This window comes from Tursiops truncatus, chromosome 14 (genome assembly GCF_011762595.2).
Source record: "Tursiops truncatus isolate mTurTru1 chromosome 14, mTurTru1.mat.Y, whole genome shotgun sequence".
NCBI lineage: Eukaryota > Metazoa > Chordata > Mammalia > Artiodactyla > Delphinidae > Tursiops > Tursiops truncatus.
This window is the reverse complement of record NC_047047.1, coordinates 9,365,968-9,387,843: the sequence shown is the minus strand read 5'-3', so window position 1 is coordinate 9,387,843 and position 21,876 is coordinate 9,365,968. Positions and strand designations below refer to the sequence as shown.

The window sequence follows — 21,876 nt, the reverse complement described above, 5'->3', positions numbered from 1 at the left end:
ACCAAAAAGAAACACTGCTGAGCTTGGGAAAAGAGGACTCATCCAGTCCTCTCGTTTATCACACCAGAGGATGCGGAAAGCAGGAGATGGCGAGGGGCAGTCAGACCTCAAAGATGTTATAGTCCAGCTGAGGGTTTGCAGCTCCTCCCAGGCCAGCCTTCTGGCTCCAGGGCACAGCTGTGCTCTGGGGCTGGGAGGTCTCAACGCTGGCCCCTCCTAGTTCTAGTTACAGATGAACTGCCGGATGAACCGTTCCAGCTTTTCCTGATTGTCCCGGCTGGCAAAGGTGGGGGACAGGTGGAGCATGGGGCCTGCAGGGCTGGGCATCTGCTGCAGCACCTGGGCCACGGAGAAGGGCTCTGAGCGCTCGCCACGGGCGCTGTGCCCCTCCCCTGGAAAACTGCAGTGAGACCTGTGGCCCCGTAAGCCTTGGTGTTTGAGGGCAAACGCTGCCTCTCAAAACACCCCCAGGGCCCCACCCAGGAGCAGAATGACCCAGGGGTTTGGGAGACTGAGAGGGGCAGGAAAACTGTCCTACCTTCTCCAACAACTACTATCAATCACCACACCTACTCGGAGACGCTGGGGAAATCCCAGGGTGGGTACAGCTGGGCTCCCTGAGCAGCTCTTTCAGGGTATGGGAGTGGGAGGCAGGGGGACAGAAGGGCGGAGAGACTGGCCCCTCTCACCCCCAGGTCTCTGAAGGTCCAGACGGCACTGATGGCGAGATTTGGGTCCACACACTCTGGAGGAAAGAGAAGTGAAGGCTATGGAAGGGAGCTCCGGGGCCCAGCTCCTCTCCTCTTGTCTAAGGACGGGACAACCAAAGGATAGGGCTCAAGCTGGACCCAAAGGCCTTCTCTGTACCCCTCAGCCGGCCTTCCTGGAATTGGGCTTTCACTGCCCACTAGGGGGAGGCAGCCACCAGCAAAACTTCCTCGCCTCCCAGGGCCTGGGCTGGCTGCTCGGGACTCACCGAAGAACCCTTCCTCCTGGGCGGTGGCCTCTAAGAACCGCAACAGCTGCTCCGCATAGCCCGACTCTGTGGGAGAGAGAGGTCTGAGGCCTGGGGCCCCCACGCAGGCAGGGCCCCCACCCTGAGCGCTCAGCCTCTCCTCAGGACGGCCGCAGTCGCGCGGGCCTCACCAGTATCTGGCAGCTGGCCCCGGTGGAGGAAGGTGGCAGCCTGCGCAAAAGCCTTGAGCAGCGGGCTGAGCAGGCGGCAGAGGAAGAGGAAGAAGTCAGGGCAGCGTGACTGCTGGCTGAGCTGGAGGGGGACAGGCCAGGGTGAGGGCAGCTCCCACTGCCTCCCTACGGCCCCCTCCCCTGATGGCTTTTCCCAGCGCACCCTGAAGTACCGGCCCTCAGCCTCCTCGAAGTCGTCGCTGTCACTGTCGGTAAAGTCCCCACTTGGTTTCCACAGCAGTTTCGCACTCAAACGCCGCCGCCCGGTGTCGCAGGCTGGCCGGGAGCCTGGGGTCTGAGGGCCATGGGAGCCGTTGGTCCCTGTCAGGCTGGCCAAGGTTCAGCCCCGAGGCCCCCAGGCCGGGCGCATGGCCAGCCAGGGAGGTGAAACCAGCACACGCAGACCTGGGGAGCCCAGGAGAATGCCCCAGGCCACACCAGACCATCACAGCTGCGGAGCCAACTTGTGGGGTGACAGGAAGTGAGCACCCACCCTCAAGGGCCACAGCCCCCGTGGACAAGAAATGTGGAGGGCGGGGCTTATGCAGAAACCCTCAGGTGCATTTGTCCAGTCCTGTCACTGTAGCTACACACGAGCCCAGGGCAGATGCGGTCTGACAAGTCCCATGGCGGAGAGTGGCGAGGCGGGGACCAGGTTTCTCTCTGCTAGGCCAGGGGCTGTACGCACGCACGCACGCGCACCCCCCCCCCCCCACAAGCCAGAGGAGGAGCCGGGGCTGCTGTCACTCGGTGGGAGGCTGAAGGAGGCCAGACCCTGGGCAGGGGCTTTGTCTCCAGCTGCCCTTCCTACCTCCTCGGCAACTAGGAGCCCACACTGGATGAGGCGGTCCAGCACCTCCTGACAGTAGCAGTAGGAAGACTGGCAGGGCTGGGGAGAAAGGCACCCATGTGGCCTCAGGAGAGCCAGGCAGGGGCCTGGCCAGAGACGGAGACCAGACCTACTGCTGCAGCACATCTTAGGGTCAGGGCTCGGGCAAGCATGGGCCCTCTCCTACAGCCAAGAAGGGGAGGCCCAGGACTGAGCTGGGCTGGTGGGAGAGGCCTGACCTGCAGCAGCAGCAGCTCCTGCGGCAGCAAGTGCATCAGCAGCAGGATCTGGTGGTACAGCTGGTTCTGGCTCAGCAGCTCGATGCCCTGCAGCTCCCAGGGTCCCTCAGGCAGCACCCTGCCCACCAGCAGCCCCCACACGGCACAGGCTGGGGGAGGAGGGACCAAACGTGAGGAAGGAAGCTAGTCCCCTCACCCCGACACACAGCCCACCGTGAGGAAGGAAGCTAGTCCCCTCACCCCTACACACATCCCACCCATCCCAGGCCCTAGGGACTCACCACCCACGGCCTCGCTCAGGAAGGCGGGCAGCATCTCGGAGCTCAGGCGTGCCAGGTGCGCGAGGCCTGGGCCGGGCCGCAGAACCACCAGCAAGTCCCCCTGCTGGACGCGCAGCAGGGCCACGTGCGGCCGCAGCAGGCTCAGCGTGTGCTGCACCAGGCACTGCAGCTGCCCCGAGAAGCCCACGTCAAAGCCACGCAGCAGCGTCTCCTCTGTCAGCCAGGAGAACTCCCCCAGGAGATGTGACAGGCACACGCCCTGGGTGGGCAGTGAGGGGCTCAGCAGCAGGGCCACGCCTCCTCCCCCAGGCCCCCACCCCGCCGTGCCCTACCTTCTGGTGCTTGAACAGCAGCAGCGTTGCCATGATGGCCGTGCTCATCACCGCCGAGCTCGCCACGCAGGCTAGGGCCAGAGGTGCAGGGGTGCTGCTCAGGGGCGGAGGCCTGACAGCCCGGGCCCTCCGTCACCAGGCAAGCCTTCCCAGTCCAGCACACACCTCCCTGGCAGCAGCCACATACACACCCCCATACGACTCCACCCCTGGGAAAGGGAGAGCAGGCTCGGTCCTTGGGTGCCACCCTCCCCAGTGGAGAAGTGGCGTTTACCAAATACATGTTGAGAGCCAGGCTGGGAGCTCAGGGACCGTCCCTGCCTCTTGCAGATCTACTACCCACCAACCCACAGTCTGCCACAGAAGGGACACTTGAGAAGATGGTAGTAACAGTGCTGTTAAGAGCCCCCTCTGTGCCAGGCACTGTTTCGTCTCTTACATACACTGTTCAGTTCAGCTAGTGTCACCTCAAGAGAGTGAAGTGACGCGCCTGAGGCCGGGCTGGGCGGCCACCTGTGTGGCCTCACTTAGCGACTCCATCACGTCCTCCCTGGCTGGCCCCCTCCTCAGGGGCAGGGGAAGGTGTTCCACTCTTCTTCACATGTCCCAAGTGGGCCACGCAAGAGGGGGCAGGTGCAGAAACCCACCTGGAAAGGAGGGCCCTGACGACTGGCCAGCTCTGAGAAAGAGTGTTCAGGAACCTCCCTCAAAGGCCAGACCGAGGTTCCCCTCACCATTCAGGACGTGACAGCTCAGCCTCCTGACCAACAGCTGGTCCTCTTCCTTCAGGGCCAGAAGGGGCCCGGTTACTGGGGTCCACTCCTGCACCTTCTCAGTGTCGGGGACGACAGTACTGGGATAGAGACACAGATCACAAGATGAAGGGACCAAACCTAAAAACAATCATGGGGGAGCCCAGAGCTTTCTCAAACGTGAGGGCGTTTCCTATCCCCGAAAGAGGTGGCTTGTGTAACCCTAGTCCTTTCCAGGCCTGTGTGCCATAACCCACACTCAACTTACAGGCGAGGAGGGTGCCTGGCATGGTTTGAGATGACCCAAGTTATTTGGTGGGGGAAGGCTGGAGCTGGTGATGTGTTTGGTTCTGGGAGGAGAGGGTGCCAGCTCATGAGCTAGGGCCTAAGAGCTGCCTGCCTTGCCCCTGAGACCCTCATCTTCCTCTGCCCTTACCACTGGCCCAGCACGATGGGTTGCAGCAGCTGCTCCAGGGTCTGCCTGCTGCCCCAGCAGCTTCTGGCGTTGACGGTGTATTCCTGCCCAGGACAAGGCTCTTAGGTGGTCTGCCCTGGCCCACCAGGAAACCTGCATACAGCCCATCTGAAGTAGGTAACACTACCCCTGAAGTGGCCTTGAGGGCCAGGCCGCCAGAAGCCCTAGGACAGACCCCAGGTACTCCCAGCCTTGCCCAATGGGGTCCATACATGCAGGGAGAAGGGCTGGGCCAGATGCACACGGACGCAGGCTCGGCGGCTGCAGCCCCAGCCTCGCAGGCTCCACAGGACAGCCAGAGCTCCGGTCCACAGCCCCAGAGGGGCCGAGGCCTGCAGGGAGAAAGGGGCTGGGGGAGCCAGCTTGCCTGGAGCACGCTTTCTGCTCAACTTCATCTTGGGCCCAAACTGCTATATGACCATGACCTCTCCAAGCTCATTTTCTCCCCTGTGAAACAGGAGAAATCCCTCCCTAGCAAGGTCTTTTGAGTATGAAATGAGAGGATAACTGTAACAGCCTTAGCAGGTGCCACAGGACAATGACCGTGGGGCTGAAATTCCTTTGCACTCCCCACTTAGCCAAGCCCTGAGGGGAACTCAGCCACAGACACAATATTGTGCCTCCTCTCTGGAGATGGTGTCCACTTAGGTACCCAGGGCAGGGGGGTCTCACGTGGTATGTGTCACGGGGTGCATCTGGAACCAGGTCGTAGGTGATGGCCACTGGCACCAGCATAGCATCTGGGACGATGCCCACCTGGACCGCCTGCACCACCAGTCCCAGCCACGTCTGACCCAGGGCTGACAGCCGAGGCCCTTGAACCCCAGGCGGCCCCTCCAGGAAGATGAGCAGGGGCTGCCCGCTGACCAGCAGCTGCTCCACAGCCTGGAAGTGGGTGGGGGGAGGCAGGTGTCAAAGCCAGAACAGCAACAGGCCCCCATACCCTGGCCCCATAAACAACCACTGGGCATAGCACTCACCGCATGGACTACAGCCCTTGCAAGGACCCCCTCAGAGCTGTCCAGGGAGAGGTTGGCCTCTGGGGGCAGGAAAAGTCCCCCAAGTTTCTTCAGCAGAGCTCTGTGGGGCACAGGGCAGATGAGGGAAGGCGCTCAGGAGATGGGACCAAGCAGGAGGCTAGTGAGAGCCTTGGTCCACACAGGGCCAGCCTGGGTCCTGCCTGAACACGCTGAGGCCAGGCATGGTCCTAGAGCCCATAGCTGACCCTCCGTCTGAGCCCCACAAGCTGGGGTGGCACAAAGTTGAGAGCAGAGGGGCCAGGAAGAGGGCCTCCGGGGAGCTGCCGCCAGAATACCGCCTGACATCCCCACACACCCCTGTCCCGGCCTGGGGACCTCTCCCTTGTATGTCTAAAGGCACAAGACTTTTACCTGAGGATGGGGGAACAGGTGCGGGGATCCCAAGCCACACGGAGCACGCCCAGGCCCTGGGAGAGCAGCACAAAGGGCAGTAGGATCCCGTCCAGAAGTGACTTGTGGGTAGAGAGGAGGACGAGCGGCAAGCCCTGCTCCAGGGAGAGCCAAAGGGAAGTGCCAATCCGCCCCCCACCCTGAAGATGCAGGGAGCCAAAACCTAGTGCCTACAGCCCCAGGGCAGCCCCAGAGGGAGGGAGGCAGGGAGGGAGGGAGGGTTCAGCTGAGCAGTTCTTCCTCTGAGCACATCTCCCAAAGGCAGAGGAGCTCTGTCAACAGCTTTTAAGGTAATGCATTGACGTAATGGTTGTTAAGACCATGATGAAAAGCTGTTAGAGGAAGCCTCATGGGAGCAGGACCGTGAGACACAAAGAGAAGGTCGTCAAAGAGCACCGGATTTTTCCCACCAGCTGATAGGGCTGGTCCCTACTCAGGGCTTGGCCTAGCCTCTGCTCCTCTGTCCCCGCCATCCCATCCCCGTCCCAATGGAGGGTGGGCCTTACTGCCTGGGCGGCCTTGTGGACCATCTTCATCTGGCCCTTGTGCAGCTGTACGTTCAGGAAGAGGCAGTTCAGGATCCGGAGCAGTGCCCAACTGACCAGCCTGGAGAGCAGCGCCCAGTCTGAGGCATGGCAGGGCGTGGCCCACGAGGCAGCCCACGGCAGCCCAGAGGGCCGGCCAGAACTCCTCTACGGTGGGCACTACTACTGTCCCCACTTTACAGAAGAGGAAAGTGAGGTTCAGAGAGGTCACAGAAGCTGCTGGATAAGAGAGAAAGCTAAGTGCGGGTGCTGGGACCAGCAGGGGGGCCTGACAGCAGAGCCTGCGCCGGCAAGGTGCTGCCGTCTCCCAAGACGACCTCATGGCGCAGCTGCCTCGTATCAGCCTCCAAGCATCTCCCTGCCTCCTTTTACCCCAAAGGTGACCAGAGAACCAAGACTCTCTCCAGGCATAACCCGGCCTTGTCTCTGCAAACTGCTGGGAAAAGTAAACTAAAAAGGGAGGAGTTAGTGATACAAGAAGGAAAGGAGATGGCTGAAGGGGCAAAATCTCTGGGGAGGGGTTGTCCAGAGGCCCAATGTGAGGACTGGCTTTAAATGAGGACAGAAGCGTGGACACAGGCAGCATGGAGATGTGCGGGACACACAGCATGTCCTCATCTGATGGCTTCTATTCCTCCATGAAGCATGAGGTGCTTGGTCAACAGTGGATAAGTTAGAGAAGGAGCAGTCTAGATTGGAGCCTTGGAGAGTGCAGTGTGCCCCTCTGAGAATCACACTTATAAAGGAAACAGGTCCACCCAGTGTGTTTCCCTAGTGACATTTGGCTGCTTAGGTGCAGAGAAGGCAGGTAGCTGGGTTCAAACACAGCTGGGTTGTGCCCAGTGACTCCTTCACAAGAGCACTTTCCTCACAAGGAGCCCTGGAATCGAAGCTAGGCCTGGGGGGCAGGAAAGACAGGAGGGGGGACTGATGGCTGGTGTAAAGGTGCTCAGGTCAAGGGACTGGAAGTCTCGAAAAAGCCAAAGAATTGTCACATGGAGGGCTAGTCGTAGGTCACCAACAACCTCTACTTCCTGTCCTTGCTCAGTTGACCTCTTAGCACTTTCAACACAGCCGAGCCTGACATGTGCAGCCCTGTGCCCTCCTTCCCTCAATGACTCAAGCATCCCCCCGCTTGAAGCATCATCTATGTGCTGAAGCTCTGCAAATACACGTTCCTGGCCCCAATCTCTCTTCTGAGCTCCAGACTCATATATATATAAGCAGCTGCCTCAGTGTCTCCACCAGCATGTCAGGTATCAGAAACTCTTTATGTCCAAAACACCTTTTGTGGGCCAAACTTGCTCCTCCCCAAGCCTGCCCCCTCCCCTCCAACCACACCACCAGGTGCTCAGCCAGAAACCCAGCTCTCCTGCAGCTTCCCCTTTCCCCCTCACTGCTCCCACTGCAACCCTCCAATCCATCAGTGAGTCCTGATAATTTCATATTGGTCTCTCCATCGTCTTCCTAAGTTCTACTGTCACGCCCATCCCCCATCATTAGTCTCACCTGGACTAACAAAACAGCCTCCCCAGATGATCTGTTCTCTACTCGTGACCTCAATTAATCTTGTTATTTTCTGCTTATAACCTTTCCATTGGTTTTCACCGCACTTGGAAGTCACATCCAAACTTCTTGTATGGCCCTGCATATCTGGTCCCTTCTACCTCTCAGTTTTGTCTCCAACTCTCTCCCTCACTTGCCAGCTTCCGACCACATCAGCTACTTGAGCAAACCTGGCCCTTTCCTGCAGCCACAGCTCATGCTCTTCCCTCTGGTAGAACTGTTCCCTCACATCCTCACCTCCCCAAGGCTGGCTCCTTTCCCCCTTTTGTCCCTGGCTTACAAGTCCCTTCCTCCCCTCCAGGTATTTTCAGTCCTAGCCCTTGTTCTGTCCTTCTTGCAGGCGTGTGTATCTCTCCTCACTCTAACCTGTGCATCCCTCCATTTCCCCAGAAGAGTGTCCTGTATCTAAGAGGAGCTCAGACCTGTGCAGGACAGATCAGGAGGGAGCAGGTAGTGACAGCAGGATGAATATGGGAGGGAAGAGGAGGGCCTATAAGATGGAGGAACCAGCCACCTCCTGTCTCTCTCCACAAGAACCTGACCTGGGGAAAGGTGGAAGGATAGAGAAGGTACTGGAGTCTAGGTCTCAACCAGGGGTTCCTGGGGTGACCCCCAAGCCCCAACCCCCAGGACAGATACACACCACCAGGCCAGCAGTGGTGAGAACGTGGGCTGGAACCTGGGAGCTGGCTCAGATCAAAGCCCCTGCCCCTTATCCAACTGGTCCCACTGAGAAGGCAGCTGTCTTCAAAAGGTCTCACAATGTCCAGATCAGGGGCTTACTCAGACCGGTAAATATAACACCCAGCTCCCCAGGAGGGGAGTCTAGTCTTTACCCAAGCCCAGCCAACGCTCCCTCCCAAAGGGCAGAGGCCCCAGCCCAAAACACCCTTCAGTACAGAGTTACCTGAGCAGGAAGGGGCGGGGTGGGGCCTGGATGTGGCCCAAGATGCGCTGTACCTCTCTCTTCACGTGGCTGGGCACCTGGCCTTCCCCAGCCCCTCCTGGGGCCCTCCCTAGGATGACATTCTGAACCCTGTGGTGTGAGAGGCAGTGGTGTCAGGCTGGAGCAGGCCTAAGTTCACTTCCCTCAGCCCCACAGAAGCCCCAGGGCACAGCCTCCAGTCTTCACCCTCCATCTTTAAGGAAGGGCCCCAGACCAAGCTAACACTCTAGAAACCAGCCCTTTCAATCAGCCCTGCCTACAGCCTTTGTCATCCCTTCAAGGATCCCAGAAGTACCAGCCAGACCCCAGTCCCTGCCTCCTCACCCAGTGCTTTCCACGACCTTCTGTGGGGCATCCTGGCAGGGGGGTATGTGCTGCTCCAGGGACCACAAGAAATAGCAGAGCCTCCGAACCAGCCAGCCCCGAAACCTGGGCACAGCCCCCGAGCAGGGGGTAGATCTCTCAGCGGGCCCGCCCCTGACTAGGGCCCACAGAGGGCATTCCATCAGGAAGGGGTCACCCTAGCCCCACGGACTGGGAACACCTGAGCCTGGCTTATCATGGAGCAGGAAGAGGCGGCACCTGCCCACCTGTGGCCTATTCCTACCCCTCCCCCCAGTGAGCAGGGTGCAGGCCCAGGGCCTGAAAGCTCACAGAAGGAACTGCAGGAAAGCTCCAGGGCTGCCTGTCCCCACCTGTGGGTTTGGAGCAGAGGAAGAAAGAAAATGATACCACAAAGCAAGGCCCCAGCAGCCCTGCACCCAAGGGCCCTGCCCACCACCCTGCCCCACCCCCAGCTCTGACTACCTGGTGTTCTCTTCCTTCACCTGGATCACACTGCAGAAGCCTAGATCCATTATGCTTCTGTGGAAGAGGGACTCCTGCCCAAGAGGGGCAGGGACAGCATGTCCTTGGGGGGGCCTTTGCAAATCCGCAAAGGAAAGCCCCTGCTCTGTCTTCTGTGGTCTTTGCCTGATGGACTATAGAGTTTACCAGGAGACAGGATTACAGCACAGCAGTTCCCAAAAGATGTTTGACCCCAGATCCTGAAGCTCACTTAGGAAAGAGGGTTCCACGGTCAAAATGGAAGGGCTGCATCCTCTGTAGAATCACCCTCTTGGAGAAGAGCGTATTGAAGTCTCTGAGAAGTTCTCTCATCCACAGCAGAGAACATGTAGCCTAAATCCCCACCAGAACCCTGGGTCCCATCAGCACCAGCACACGGCACCGACACACAGAGGTCTGCAAGCATGTGCTGAGTGCTCACTGACTCTGAGTGGGCAGTGTCCCCAAAACTGAACAGCAGGACTCATGCAGGCATAGTCAGACCCCAGCCCTCTGGCCGTGCTCTACACCTCCTCTCAGGCCCCTTTACACTTCCCCACCCAACTCTCCCAGGCCTGGGAGCCAGGAGCCAGCCCCGGACCAACAACCAGCCAATACTAGTGCGCCCATTCCGTGAAAGACAGCAGAGGCAGGTGCAGGGGAGGGCTGGGTTGGGAGACATACAGGAAGCTGCTTCCCAAGGCCGTGGGAGCCATGGCTCCCAGAATCAAGCTTCACAAGGTAGGGCCTGGCTCTACCATCACTCACCCAGCTCTTGGGGGTGCAGGTCTGGCAGCAGCGACCCACAAAGGGGCGGTATTTCCCCAAGAAAGGGGTGACAGCCTCCAGCTTCATCCCCAAACCTGAGGACCACAGGCTGGCCTGGAAAAGGGCCACAGGGAGAGATGAGAGGACTCAAAGTCCTTGGCAGAGGGAGGGAGGCTCCGGTAGTGAGAGGCACAGGACGGGAGGCGGGAGAGCAGAGGGTGTCCTGGGAATGGAAAGGCTACACTACCTCCCGACCATGCTGGCTGCTTCTCTGCTGGCTTTGGAGTCTGGCTTCCAACATGGTGTCCACAGGGTCTATAACATCTGCGAACCAGCCGCCTCTGCCTCTCTCTCTCTCCAGAGGAACCTGACCTGGGGAGAGGAAGAAGGATGGAGGAGGTACTGGAATCTGGGCCACAACCAGGGGCTCCTGGAGTGAGCCCCATCCCCCCACCCCAGGACAGACAGACAACACCCAGGCCGGCAGCGGTGAGAACCAGGGCTGGAATCTGGGGGCTGGCTCAGATCAAAGCTTTCCCCCCCAACACCCGACTGGTCCCACCAAAGAGCCAACTATCCTCAAAAGGTCTCAGAGTGTTCAGATCAGGGCTCCCTCAGGCTAACACGAAGGAGATGTTTTGTCTCACCATCCACACCCACCCTGCCATCTCACGGCACAGATGGGCCTGTACTAGAGACTCAGACCCTTTCTGTGCACAGGGAAGGAACAAGGCTGGACTGGCAGGAAGGAGGCGTGAGACTGCCAAAGAGGAACAGGACCATTGTCACGAGACCACCAGGTCCTGCTCAGATGGCCTTCCCCTCGGCACCAGAAGACAGCCCTTTATCCACTTAATCATTACAGCAATGGGCCTAGGGTACTAGATGGGGGACAGGTGGGGGGTCAGAACACAGAGAGATGCCACACGGACCTGTTCCCAAGGAATGGTCTTCTGGCTGGAGATGACAGACTTTTCCACAACTGGTATCCTCTTACATAGCACTCTGCATAGAAGACCCCACTTGGTATCTCCTTAGCCCCCTCCTTCCTACCACAATATAACATCTATCTTCTATAAGACAGCACTGAACCCCTCCCAGCCCAGAAACTGGGCCCTAAAAACCCTTCTACCCGGATCTCTCACCACGTCCCTGATGGATAGGCTGATTCAGCTATTTATGTTATCCCTAACCCCACTACAGCGCACATACCTACCTTAGGAGTGCCTTCTCCCTTCCCTCCCACTTCCCCAAATTCTGCCCACGGCTCTAAGTCCGTGATGCCTCTGCATCACCTTCTAGGTTTTTCCTCTCTTCCTTGGTTCCCCCATTCCAAGCTTGCCAGGCAAGAAGCCTCCTCCAGGGCTGAGACTTCATGTCCCCACATCATCTGAAAGTATCCTGAGGGCAAGAGCTGCAACTGACCATCTCTGTATGCCCAGCAGCTTGCCCTGCCCAGAGGAGGGACCCAGGAAATGCTAGATGATTGACTGTAACTCCCTCTCCCAGAGTTCCTCTGGGTCTCTCCTCCTCTCCCCAGTTTAGCAGTTTAGAACCACGAGGCCAAAGCAGTACCAGGATCACAATTCCCCAGTGCACAGCTCTGGTAGCCTCCTCCCAAATGCACTTCCTCCTTTGAAAATGTTCTCACAGCCCCAGTCACAGACACTTGGCACAGGGAGTCCCCAAGCCCAAGCTGCAATCTGAGGAGTGCTGCCTGCTTTGCAAGGAGGATGTCTGCTCCCCAGCCTCAGAACACCCCTACTCTCAAACCTAACCCCACTAGGTCCGTGCTAACCCTAAAAGACAAGGCAAGGGGTAACTCGCAGTCGCCAGCCAAGTCAACTACTCAGCTCACATAATCCAGAGGTCAGTTCTGGGATAGATCTTTCTAGCACCCAAGCCCCCCCCCCCAAATGGGGATCTCTCTATCAGTCTGTAGCTCTTGCCTGGACGCCCCTCCCCGCAGGACATCTACAGCAGAGGCGGCAAACTGGCTGCCTGAGGGCCAAATGCAATTCACAGATGTATTTTCTTTGGCCCTGCAATATTCTAAAATGCGATGAATTAACCTCAACATTTAAAAATAAAAAAATAAACCAAACCGGGTCTCCAGCGGCTGTTGTTAAAATACCCCTGCGACCTGACGTCTCTGGCATGCACCCCACAGGGCCTCCGCTGGCCGGAGCCCAGCGTCACTGTCCCATGTTCCTTCGGCCCCGCAGCACTTGCCCTCCCGTGTGCCGCCGCGTCAATCACACCTGATGCCCGGCCCCTGTGCGCATCTGAGCTTGACCAAAGCACCACATCCAGGGCTTCCCTGGTGGCGCAGTGGTTGAGAGTCCGCCTGCCCATGCAAGGGACGCGGGTTCGTGCCCCGGTCCGGGAAGATCCCACATGCCGCGGAGCGGCTGGGCCCGTGAGCCATGGCCGCTGAGCCTGCGCGTCCGGAGCCTGTGCTCCTCAACGGGAGAGGCCACAACAGTGAGAGGCCCCCGTACCGCAAAAAAAAAAAAAAAAAAAAAAAATCACATCCAAACCCCTTCCCGTCTGGCACGTCTGTTCCCTACAAAGAACCATGGCTTGAACATGACCCCTTCACCCCTCGGCCCGCACCCGGGGGGAGGGGGAACTCAGAACTCGGGGCTCTCACAGACCTACGGCGAGAAGAGCTGCCCCGAACTGTCCCGAAACGGAAGAAAGGGCGTCGGCCTCACGGGCCCTGGGTCCAGGGTGACGAGAGGCCAAGGACCACGCACAGCAAGGCTCTCTGAGGGGCTGCCCCTCAGGCCACGGACCCCACAGTGGGGCTCACCTGCGCAGCGAGGCCTACACGGCCGGCGCTCCGTCCAACCCTTGCCAAGCCCCAGAAAGGCCCTCCGAGTCGGCGTCCGAAGCGGGAAGGCCCCTGGGTGGCCCTGGACCTTGTGCGAGACGGCCCAGTCCCAGAGCGAGCCCAGCAGGTCTCACCTCACACCAGCCGCCGACTCCCGCCAAAGCAGCAGCCGAAAAGGGCTACCGGAAGGCCTCTGAGCGCTGTCTGAAAGGCAGCTCTGAGAGCCAATTGGGACGCGCGCTGGGCCCGAAGCCCCGCCCCTGGCGTGCTGCCGCGCCGCACGCTGCGTGACCACGCGGCCTTGACTGTGGACAGGCGGGGCTGCGTGTGTGGGCGGGGTTGGTGGGGGGCAGCGTGACTGGCCTTGGCTCCTGAGTGAGTCCCAAGCCGTGTGCTGCTCGCCTTCCCATCTGGACCCCCACGCAGGTGCGTGGGGACCCCTGGAGTCGTCCGCGAGATCCAGGGTACCCAAAGGATAAGGACGCGTGGGCCGCCAGGTTCTAATGAAAGAGGTTCCCCAGGGTACACGTGCTGCCAAGTTGGAGTGTAGGCTCTCGCAAAATCCCAAACTGGGGACACCTGGAAAAGAGATCACCAGAAGTCACTTTTGGTTCATGAAAAACAAGTCAGGCCTCCTCTGTGTCATTTCCTTTGTTGATTAGAACCCTAGACCACAGTCAGGAACTTACTGCAGTCACGAGGTGCCCGAGTTTCAGCTGCCCCTGTGACCAGTGTGCTTATTCGTGTGGTTATCTGATTAATACCCTGTCTCCGCCCTAACTTAAGGTGAACGAGGACTGCATAGGTTCGTTCATCTTTTGATTGTTCCCAGGACACAGCAGGGGACCAGCAAGTAGTAGGCAAGGTGTACAGAATAAATGAAGGAGGGGATGATTGTGCTTTGTTCTTACACTGCCCTCCATGTAATGACAGCCAGAGAATCCCACAGTTTCAGAACACTGTGACACTGAGCAAAGTCACATCGGAGCCTGGCTGGGTTCACACCCCCACCTGCTCTCTGACTCGACAGCCCTGATCTGACTGCCCTCACCCTTCCCCTCCAGGGTGTGGCCATTCCTCTACCTTCTTTGTGCAGTTTTGTGTCTATCTACGCAGGCTATATGTTTCTGTCCGTTCCCTTTGACCCAGGTTGCAATGTCCTTTTAGCATTTTCAGAATCCATTTTGTCCCCCATCTTACCCTTCTTTTGTATCAGGGTACACTTCAGCTTCAGAATCTGAAAAAAAAACAAAAACAAACCCAAAAAACCCAAGACCACCTTTAATTAGAAGTAAGTTGCCTCCTAAGAGTACAGACTTGCATTGACCTGAGGCCCCTTTGTTCTGGGAACGCCATCTGTGTAGGCAGTTGAGTTTCACAGCTGCCAGTATGTCCCCACCATTCCTTCTTAGGGAAACTTAACGTTCAGAAGTAGCCCCGCTTCAGACTTGAAAGTTGCACGGATTGTGATGGCAGAGACCAGGTCTGTCATCTAGCAGAGTTTCTGTCCTCAGTCCTGTTGCTTCTTTGGAAGAAATGTGTTTTGTTTGTGTTGTTTGCTGCAATTTGGACATTTAAAAAGAAGCACATCTCTCAGACCTGCATCTTGGTTGGGATACTGAGAATTCAGTGTGCTCATCAAATAGTGCGCAGAAAGCATGGAGCTGCGGTGCAGCGAGACCTGCAGGCCGGCTGCCGTGCAGACTGACTAGCTGACCAGACCTCGGGGGAAACAGAGAAACTCACTGGGGCTTGGCCCTCCCTGAACTGGACCTCGGGAGCCCCACCTTGGGCTCAGGCCAGGCCGAATCACCCAGAATGTCCTGACACACGCAACTGGGTCCCTGGGCCCAGAGGCCCGCCCTGTGGTTGGGGGCCAGTGTTCCCTGAATTAGATGGGCTTTCCTTCTGTACGTCATCTGGAAAAGAGGACTTAGGCTGGCATTCATCTGGGCAGAGGGGCTCTGGCCCCTCTCTCTAGGGCTCAGCAGGGTGTGTCCTCCCTGTTGCCTGGCTTGGCTGAATAGAGGGAGTTGGTGCTGAGGAACATTCCAGGCCCTCTCTTCCTTCCCCCTTGGAGATTTCCTCCCTAGCATTGATTTATCAAACAATCTAGTTCCTGCTAATTGCTGGATGGGCACAAATTGGGGGTGTAGACACTCCCCAAGTAGTCATCCCACACTCTTGGGAGGGGTGGCCCAATATATGACGATGTCAGTTCTCCCTCAATTAATCTAAACTTCACTGTAATCTCAATAACAATTCCAGCTATGTAAACTTACTCTGAAATCTGTGAGGAGAAATAAAGGTCTATAGATGCCTAAGTGAAATGGGGGTGGGCAGGAAACTCACTCCCATAGATATTCAGGTATACTACAATGACATCATTTTTAAAACAAACAAACAGGGCTTCCCTGGTGGTGCAGTGGTTGAGAGTCCGCCTGCCGATGCAGGGGACACGGGTTCGAGCCCTGGTCCGGGAAGATCCCACATGCCGTGGAGCAACTAAGCCCATGCGCCACAGCTACTGAGCCCATGTGCCACGACTACTGAAGCCTGTGTGCCTAGAGCCTGTGCTCCGCAGCAAGAGCAGCCACCACAATGAGAAGCCCGCGTGCCGCAACAAAGAGTAGCCCCCGCTCACCGCAGCTAGAGAAAGCCCAAAGCTTCGCAGCAGCGAAGGCCCAAAAATAAATAAATATTTTAAAGATGTATGTTATTTTAAGCCACTAAGTTTGCGGTAACTTGTTACACAGCAGCAGAGAACTAACACAATCTATAGACAGGTCAAACTTAGCTGGATAAAGTCGAGTAGTTGTGTTGGATGGAGATGTGGGGATGTTGGTCAGGGTAGACTGGAGAGGCCACTGTGGAGGTATTTTAGTCAATAGTCCACCTCGCCTACAACCTGCAATTTCATTTCCAGGTGTAGATGTGAAAGAAATTGACGCAGACCCATAGGCATGCATCTCACGATGTTCACTGCAGAGTTCTGGCCGTGGAGGGGTGGGGCAAGGGCTGTTGGAGACAACCTAGGTGCCCACCTCGGGGAGAATGGAAAGAAAAGTGGGCATGATTCACAGCATGGAGAGTTATGCTGCAACTAGAAGAGATTAGATGCACACATAGCAACATGGATGAGTAAACAATGCCGAATTTAAAAAGTAAGAAACAACATGAGAACCAAAACATTACGATTTGCGTAAATTAAAAACCACGTAAAGACAGTAGGCATTTTGCAAGAACCAAAACATTACCATTCGCGTAAATTAAAAACCACTTAAAGACAGTAGCCGTTTTGCAAGAACGTATACAGTGGGGGGGGGAAAGATCCATTCGTATGTATCCTGTGCAGAGGAAGGGAATGAGAGAGAGATACAGAGCTAAAAGAGAATAAATAAAACAAGAGAGAGGTTTCATGTGGACCAAAGATGAAAATATGCCAAGGAATTTAACTCAACTTGAGAGTATAATGAGCCGCACCTGAGGTCCAATGGCAGCTGAGGCGGCAGCAATGTCCACTCCTTCAAGAGGGACGGTTCAGTTGGGCAGGCGGAGAAAGAAACAGCCAATGCTACCTAAGTGGGTAAGTGCTGTGAGAATAGCATATGGAGAGCAATAAAGGAGGAATTAATCCTGCCTGATAGGGCGTCCTGCCTTTCTCTTCATAATGAATGACTTTTAAATATATATATATTTATTTATTTATTTTATTTTGGCTGTACGGGGTCTTAGTTGTGGCACGCGGGCTTCTTAGTTGTGCCATGCATGCGGGATCTAGTTCTCCGACCAGGGATTGAACCTGGGCCCCCTGCATTGGGAGCACCGAGTCTTACCCTGGTACTGGACCACCAGGGAAGTCCCATAATGAATGACTTTTAATATGAATGCCCGAAAGCCCAGCTCAAATTGTTTTTTGTTTTCTTTGAGCAAAGGGAATTTCTTGACTCAAGTGACTGAAAAGTCCAGAGGCAGCTTTCAGGCATAGATGCATTCAGGTGCTGCAATAGTGTCATCAGGATGGCCCTTAAAGCTTTTCCAATCTGCTTCCCTCTGGGTTGGTTTCATTCTTAGGCTGAGCCCCTTGGGGGACAAAGATGGTCCCCGGCAGTGCCAGCTGTTTACTCTCCATCTGACAAACCTAGAGGTGTGGGCATCCCTCTCCCAGAGTTTCCCACAGAATCCCCAGGACTGACACTCTTTGGCCCAGAAAGAGTCACATATGCCCATGCCTGAACCAATCCCTGTGACTCTGATGGCCACACCGGGGTGGCACAACTGTCTGGGTCGGTAAGGGGATCATGGCATGGGGACTGGCACAAGCAAAAAGCCCAGCAACATGAAGCTAGACCAGCAGAATGTGAAGTTCCCTGCTGCCCGGCAATTCCAGGGCAGCAGGCACCATCAGAGTCCTGGACAGGGGGAGGTATATCAAATTTTCAGGCTTCACTTGGGAGCTTGTTGTGGGTGGCATGGGGGAGCAGTGACATTAGGGCCCTCTAGCATTTCCTCCAAGAAAGAAAGTGCCTCAAGAAATACCTCCCTCTAGGCCCTTCTTCCTGCCGAAGAGTCCCTTTCCTAGAGAGCAGAGAGGCTAGCATGCTGTGTTTCAACACAAATGACCGGGGGAGGGCCCTCGTGGGGTCCTGAGTCATTGCAAGAGAGTCCACGTGGAAGCAAATCTATATAATCAGTTGCCAGAAAAGTACTTAACTGGCCTGTATTCTTCCTGTACCAGGCAAGCTGCGGGGACAGAATGGTCACACTTCCGCCACAAAAACCAATTCTGGGCCAGCCCCAGGGCCTGGGAATTCTCCAGCACTTAACCACCAACCTTTCTGCCCCACCCCACCCAGGTGCAGCTGGAAGGTGGCTGCTGGCATTGTCTTCAGAGTCACTGGGGGCCAGGCTGGGCTGGGCAGGGCCATGGTGGGGTTCTGAAGGTCAGGAATGACCCTCTTTTATGCAGCCCCCATAACACCTCTCCCCAAACCACTCCTGCCCACTGCCTGGGTTTTGAATGCAGTTCTCAACCTCTTTCTGGCTGTGGTGGGCAGCGTGGTTATGTACTGCACAGCTAGACGCACAAGGCTGAGCTCCAGCTGCGTGGGCAAAGAACGGGCAGCGGCTGCTTGGTGCTGGTCTGCACCTGCCTCTGGAGCAGGACATGGAGCAGAGGCAAACGGGTGGATTAGTTAGAATGCTTTCAGCTGCAAGGAACAGAAGGCCCACCTAGAAGGGGCTTAAACAATAAGGGAGATGGGCCTCCTGTGCAAAGAAGCCCCAAGGTAGGACAGCCTGACGCTGCTTAGCTCAGCGCTGCAGTGACATCAACAGAGACCCAAGCCTCTTGCACCTTTCATGCTGCCCGCCTCAGTGGGCCAGCTCTGTTCTCAAATCAGCTTCCCTCATTATCACAAGAGGGCTGCCACAGTTCTAGCCATCACATCCAGCAGAGGATAGCACCCAGGAGAGGACACCTCTTCCTGGATATGTCTTTTTAAGAGTAAGGGAACTTTCCCCAGAATCCCCGTAAGCAGTTTTTCTATCATAGCTCACTGACCAGAATGGCATCACACACCCATTCTTGGTCAGTCTCCAGCAGAGGGCACAGGAAAACCATGACGGCTTACATGGACTCCCCCAATAGCACAGAATTCTAATACTCTAGCAGCATCTGCTGCACCAGAACACAGAGGTTCTTCCCACTCAGAGACCGGTGGAGAGGAGACTGCAGTTCTAGTCCTGTTTTCTCCACCAGTCATTGTCTGACCCTGGACAAGTCAGGTCCCCCATCGGTCCCCCGCCCGCAGGCATTCTCTCCTCACGCCTTGCCGACACAACTCTGATTTGGCTTGGTGGCGATGTGCCCAGCCAGGGAACGGATCATGACTGGAAGTGGTTGTGGAGCACTTCTGCCCTTTGTTAACTACTTGCCTGGGCAGCCTCCACTGCAACTAGGGGTAGCCATGTGACCTACTACCAGGCAAGGAGAAAGAAGGAGGACTCTGCTGGGATCCTTCTGGGAGATTGTCTTCTATAAAGAAAGCCTCCTCCCCTTTTCTCTCCTCTGTCCTCCCTTCTTTCCAGTTTTGTTTGCCATTAAATGAGAATGTGATGTTTGGAGCGTTGGCAGCCATCTTGTGACAATGAGGGAAATACCAAGAAAATCTCAGACTTGCCAACCTCATGCTTTGGGTTTTTGGGGGCTGTGGGACAGTCCTGCGACCACATAGATTTGTTACGTGAGTAGAATAAACTCCTGTTTAATTAAGCTCCCATTACTTGAGTCTTCTTTACTTGCAGCCAAACATACCCTAACTGACATAGAGCTCAGTTTCTTCATCAGTAATGTGAAAAGAATGGTTCTGATTGTGGCCACCCTCCTTTGGGCTCTCATGCTCTGTGACGAGGGAATCCTCCTAGAATTCACCCACCAGGCCACTGAGGAAAACTAGGTTCCTGCTAACTTTCTGTCTGTCCCTGCAAACTTGAGAGGACAAATGGTGAGATTAGAGATTCCCTGAGCTATTTCCTTTCCTACCAGTAAATTCTGCCCATGACCAAAATTCCCAAAGGACACAGGACAGGATCAGTTAGAATTGCATATAACAAAAACACAGAAACCTGACAGCAGTGTCTTAAACGAATAGGGTTTTGGGTTTTTTTTTCCTGAAGGAACAAGAAGTCTAGAGGTCAGGAGGCCACAGCTAGTCAAGTTGTTAGGGTTGGAGTGAGGTCATCAGCGACCAGGGTCCCTTCAGCTCTGCCATCCTCAGCAGGTACCTCATCCTCATGGTCACAAGGTGGTTGATGCCTCAGAGAAGAATAAGTGGCAGGTGAGGGGCAAAGTTGAAGAGCCATTAGAGCTGCCAGGAAAGCAGTAGCCATCGTGGAAACCCCACTCAGAGGACACCTGTCATCAGTCATCCTGGGTTGTATAGTCAGCCTCAGCTTTAAGGGAAAGGAAGGGGAGGGTGGCTTTTGGGTAGACAGCTAGTCACATGAGCCAGAAGACCTGGGACTCAGCCCAGCACTGCTTCCTGCTGCCCTCTGTGAGCCCAGTGCTCAGTTAATGCTTTGAGCCTCAGCGGTCTCATCTGTCTGACACAAAGGAAGAAGCCACATTTCAAGTGCCCAAAGCCACATGTGGCCACTGTGTTGGACGGTGCAGGCCTGGTGGCCGTACCTCTGGCTGTTAGGGTGGCAGCTGCTGGCATTAGCCAGAACAGGGATTCATTTGTGAGAGAGACGAGGGAAACTGCCAATCCCTGCTGATCTGTGGCTGTGAGTAAGACAGCTGAGAGTCAAGTGCTTTCCTGATCAAGATGCTCCATGGACATGAGGTCACCTTGACTGTATCTGTGCATCTCAGAGTCCAGACCTGGGGGCTCAGTCATGGTGGGCAGGAAGGCCCCAGAGAAGAGGCATTGTGGCTGCTTGTTGGGAGGTGTGGCAGCTTCCTGGGTTGAGAGGGGAAGAGCCCCAACGGAACATGCGTAGACTAAGAAGGAAATTTTAAAAGCCTGTGCCTGGAACATTCTGCCTCTAAAGAATCAGGTGAGCTCAGAGCAGGGAGCCAACTACAGAGAGAGGGCGAGAAGGCTTCATATTTGGACAGTGCACAGAAACAGTTGCTCAGGCTTTGGACGCAGAGCATCAGAAACTCCAGGAGGAATGAGATCAGCTGAAAAAAAAAGGGTTTGATCTTGTAGACCAAACAGGAACAGTGGGGAATAGGCCAAAAACGGAGTGGAGAACAGTCAGCCGCTTCCTGACTGTTCCTGTAACCTGGCTCCTCTTCTATGGAGGAAAGTGGGACCAGCTCAGGAACAGGCTGAAGGGGATGATGGACAGGAGAGGCAGGGAAGCTGGGGATGCTGTAGGAGAGGGGGCAGAAGGAAAGCCTGTGCTGCTGGCAGTTCCCTAGGGTCACACATGGCTTGAGGCCTTTAAGAACCAAGGGAGGCCCGTCTGGGTCCCAGAAGCTCAGGGAAAAGCACTTACTGGTCCAGCCAGCCCTCCCCAGGCATGGACAAGGGCAGCAGCCATCAGCCTCTCTCCCCACAATGCAGAAAAAAGAGAGCTGGAAAAGGCAGACAGGGAGGGGCCTGGCCTGGTTTCCCCCTGGGAGGGTCAGCACAGGCCTCCAGCATCCCATGGACCTTGCCCATCCCCATGTGGGCTCAAACTTTAAACTCTTTGCTCAGCACTATAAAAGTTCCAACCATTAGCAGTGACCAAGCAAATGCCCCTGGCCTTTGACCTCGGCACATGGCAACTTTCCTATTTTTTGGAGGAGGCGTGCAACCCAGGAACTGAGAAGGTCTTTCAGCCAACTTATATATCATCTCACTTAACTTCCCAATAATCATGCAAGGTGAGTATCATTCTTATTCACTTTATAGATGAGGCAACAGAGGCTCAGGGAGGTGAGGGTCACCCTGTGGAAGAGCCAGGATAGGCTTGGTTATGCTGCTGTAACAAATAGCTCTGAAATCTCATAACTTAAAACAGTATTTCTCACTCCCACTATATGTCTCTTCGAGGCTGGGAGGGGGATCTGCTCCACACAGGCCACTCAGGGATTCAGGATGATGAAGCCTCCACTCTCTGGAGCAGTGCCCTTCTCAAACTCCCTATCAGGGGAAGATACAGCCGGAGGGTCCACACGCTGGCTCCTCTATGCTTTGGTGTGACCCTGCCTAACCAGAAAGGAGCTGACGAGTCTGGGAGAGTCTGGGATGTCTGATGAGCTACACCTGGTTAGGAAGTGGAAGCAAGATGAACTCAGGTGTGGCTAATGTCAGTCTCTGCTCTCATCCCCGCATTATGCAGCCTCAGATGACTGCGAAAGCTTGTTGTGA

General features: G+C 56.0%; 1 protein-coding gene across 1 annotated transcript; it reads right to left on the bottom strand.

The window, feature by feature from the left end:
- Window positions 1-31: 31 nt before the first annotated feature.
- LOC117307913 (glycerol-3-phosphate acyltransferase 2, mitochondrial) lies at window positions 32-18,632 on the bottom strand. Its single transcript, XM_073791754.1, has 23 exons — window positions 18,573-18,632; window positions 12,989-13,097; window positions 10,421-10,545; window positions 10,174-10,287; window positions 9,388-9,461; window positions 8,905-9,009; window positions 8,542-8,670; window positions 6,030-6,129; window positions 5,485-5,618; window positions 5,074-5,173; window positions 4,766-4,978; window positions 4,306-4,425; window positions 4,055-4,137; window positions 3,601-3,719; window positions 2,867-2,937; window positions 2,535-2,793; window positions 2,254-2,402; window positions 1,997-2,074; window positions 1,349-1,480; window positions 1,147-1,267; window positions 977-1,042; window positions 690-745; window positions 32-339 (listed from the first exon to the last, which is right to left on the bottom strand). The coding sequence occupies exons 1-23, from the start codon at window positions 18,630-18,632 to the stop codon at window positions 223-225; spliced, it is 2,634 nt and encodes an 877-aa protein (XP_073647855.1). The 3' UTR covers window positions 32-222.
- Window positions 18,633-21,876: the final 3,244 nt, after the last annotated feature.